Here is a 3,353-nt window from a genome sequence, read left to right as displayed (position 1 = left end):
GCTCTTCCAGCTCTGTCTCTTCCTCCTCCATGGTTGCAAAGTTGGCCACCTTTTACGAGCAAAGGAACACTTTTAGAAGATTCCCTCCCCTGGCAGGAATATCCCAGCACTGTCTGCTAAGCCTCAACTCCTTCCCCATAGGAATTTTGCCAACATTTCTATAACTACTTTATAATTGATCCTTAAGTCACTGCATTCCTGGTTCCTTGCCATGTCTTTGCACTAACAGCTTTTGAGGAAGTATGTGCAGTTTAAGAAGTTCTGCTGAGCCCGTGTAAATTAATCCGTATTGTTTCCGAAGTTAGTAAATTCTGCATTTTATTCACAGCCTTCAAAACCACTTACGTGAAATGAAATTAATAACCTACCTATCTCCCTCTCCAGCTACCAAACCCAGGCAACCCCTCAGCAAAGGTCACCTCTCACCGGGCCTGATTTGTCCTGTTACTGACCTTACCACCATGGCAAGATGTGGGGAGCCACATTCCCGCACCCCGCTACAGCACCGGGGCGGGGTCCGTACCTTGAACTGGGACAGGAGCTCATCGGTGGCACTGGTGGACACCTCGTTCTCTCGTGTTTCAGCCAGACGTAAAATCTCATCGATGTCCATCTCCTGCCAGTCAGAAAGGGAGAGCGATGAAGCGGAGGGTGCTGGGCACGGCGGGGAATAGGAGGCTTTGGGAACAGAGTCGTGGGGTGCAACAGCTAAACACACACTGCGCTGCAATGAGCTACATCAAGTGCAAGGATCTCCAGGGTGTCATCACCAGGGGCAGGGATGAGCTCCCTCAAGTGCTAGCAAACAGTATAAATAAGGGTGAGAGAAGAAAAGGAACATCAAGGCTGAGCAGCAGGGAAAATTTCCAGAAAGTGAGATGTATTAACTGTGGATTTTCCCTTGGGGAAGCTCTGCTGCTCGGGCCATTAAGGGAATTGGTCAAAGCACTCGACACTACACTGTCGAGCAACGCTGCACTGAGGCAGGAGAGAGCGACCTATTTGGCTTCGCTGTGCCGACTCCTGGCTCTGAGAACAGCCGAAAAAGGATGCTGAAGCAGTGCTCAGAGAAGGCAGGGAGAGGAGCTCGCATCAGGCTGTGCTATAACTAGCTCATGAATCCTCAGGAGCCCAGGGACACTCTCAGTGACTATCGCTATTTAACCCCCAACAACTAGGCTCTCCTCAACCCCCTGATCCCCCAGCCCCAGAGCTTGCTTCCTCCAGCTTGTCTGGACTCACACGTGCCCTGGTCACTGACCTGCTCCCGTGCACGGGACAAGTACAAGGAGGGAGCAAACACACACGATCCCTTGTGCAGACCTGCAGAGGACAGCTCTGTGATTTCAACTCCAAAGTACCTGAGGCTCTGACTCTTCCCCTTCAAGCTCCTTGAAGAGATCTTCAGCTCCAAACTTCAGAATAGCTGTCAGCTCCTCTTTGTTGAAAGGATTTGAGCTGCAAAATAGAAATGGGAGGGAAAACGTGTTTTGAGCTGTTAAGTCAGCACAGCTACAGCACAAAACCATACCCAAGTTCTTTCCTAATTAAAGCAAGGAGAAAGTTTCCTACCCAGCACTATAACATGGCTTTTTATTCACCCCTTTCCTGCTCTAGCACAGACAACTACTGTAAAGGGAACAATCTCTATCTTCTGGGGGAAAAAGGGGGGAGTCTGAGGTCACTGCCAAGCTACAGCTGTTCCACCACCATGTTCCCTCACACCAGGATGATCTCTGAGAGGAAGACAGAAGGAAAAACAAGTAACGCATTAAAAACAGCTTCTTATTTCTGATCACCTTTATCCTAGGTGTCCAAATTAATGGTTACATAAGCCAAATCAGTGGAAGATGCCATTATTTATTAGCCTCGTGCCCTGTACCCTATCAAATAAACATGAGGAAATACCAGCAGGTGAAGCTGGTTACGCCACATGCTGCATCAGACATTTCTGCCTCCTGACACAACCACTTACTTGGATCGCCCCGAGTTGTTGTCCAGAACAGTCCGGCCAGTGGTGTCCATACGCTGGATCACCAAATGATCCAGCACCATCTTCTTCTTGGCCCTCTCAATGATCTCCTCCTCCACCGTACCCTTTGTGACCAGGCGGTAAATATTCACCTGGTGGGGCAAAAAGAAGAAGAGAGCTATTTCCTGGACCTGAACACGCTCTGCTGACACAGCGACGCTTCACTCAGTTGTTCCGCAGGAGACCGGTCTGCCGGTGCAGTCCCTCCACGCACAGACAGGTCATTTTAGAACAAAAACATGCATTCTTCCCTATCTCAGGGGAACCAGTTAAAATCAGGCTGGTTAACGCAGATCTAAGCACAGAGTAAAAATCTGAAACAATCACAATAAATCCAAACTAGCATCAACCTTTTCACATAACTAATAAAGCCCCAGTAAAGGTGGATGCTCCTTTAAGTTTTTCAGAAGAAAGAACAGGGCCCACCAGGCTGAGACGTGCAATGCCACTGGGGTTCCTTGGTTTTGAACCATCCCAGAACCCACAGCCAACAGAAAGACCTGGCATCTACCAAATTTGGGCTGATTTTTTGTTCTCTGGCTTTTAAACGGTGTTCCCTCAGGTTGGCAGTACTCTCTGGTGTCAGCACTGGGGACACAAAGTCCACGTTTTCAGCAGCTCAGGTGCGGTGGGAGCCCGTTTCGAGGCACACACTTAAGCCACAAAGAAAACAACCCCGCTAACTCTTCCGACCTGCTTCTTCTGTCCGATGCGGTGAGCCCGAGCCTGAGCCTGAAGATCATTTTGGGGGTTCCAGTCCGAGTCAAAGATAACAACAGTATCAGCAGAGGCCAAATTAATTCCCAGCCCTCCAGCTCGTGTTGACAACAAGAAACAGAAGTCCTGGGGGAAAGAAAAAAGCATCCAGGGGTTAGGCAGCCTGTAACTGTGGCCATAAAATAGCACTGGGGACTTCAAAGCTATGCAGGGAAACGGAGCGGGGGTCTGTTGAACTTGTGCTTCTTCAGGAAGCAGAAAGAGGGTTTCCCTCTCACACAAGCTGCTCACTCAGCACCCAGGCTAAGCACCACTGGTCAGGTGAGGGGTGCTGGCAGGGGTGCTATTCCAGGAAGGGCTTGGCACGTGTCATCACGAGAGAGCAGCGCCAACGGCTCAGGGCAAGGGCACCTTGCAGTCGCTTACGAAGGTCGGACCACGCTGCCCACCAGACCCCTACAAGGCAGCAGGCCAACACGTGCTTCTTGTTCCCTGAAGCCTGCTGGGGGTGAGCTCAGCTCCTAACCCCGACTGAGTCACTGCCCAAAGGCACAGGGGGCCAGGTTAGAGCCAGGACCCCGGAGCCCCCAGGGATGCCCCCAGG

At 50.8% G+C, this 3,353-nt stretch overlaps 1 protein-coding gene across 1 annotated transcript in view; it reads right to left on the bottom strand.

The window, feature by feature from the left end:
- CHD2 (chromodomain helicase DNA binding protein 2) overlaps positions 1–3,353 on the bottom strand; it is a gene marked incomplete at its 5' end in the record, with an annotated part of 38,825 nt that overhangs the window by 13,143 nt on the left and 22,329 nt on the right. Inside the window, 6 exon segments of the mRNA XM_010150183.1 lie at position 1; positions 4–49; positions 524–616; positions 1,362–1,458; positions 1,976–2,124; positions 2,726–2,875. The exon segment at position 1 is cut by the window's left edge and continues 121 nt beyond it. Coding sequence (XP_010148485.1) covers position 1; positions 4–49; positions 524–616; positions 1,362–1,458; positions 1,976–2,124; positions 2,726–2,875 — 536 coding nt within the window.

The sequence above is a fragment of the Eurypyga helias genome, unplaced genomic scaffold, assembly GCF_000690775.1.
Source record: "Eurypyga helias isolate BGI_N326 unplaced genomic scaffold, ASM69077v1 scaffold14184, whole genome shotgun sequence".
In the NCBI taxonomy this organism is placed as follows: Eukaryota; Metazoa; Chordata; class Aves; order Eurypygiformes; family Eurypygidae; genus Eurypyga; species Eurypyga helias.
This window is presented reverse-complemented; position numbering and strand designations above follow the sequence as displayed.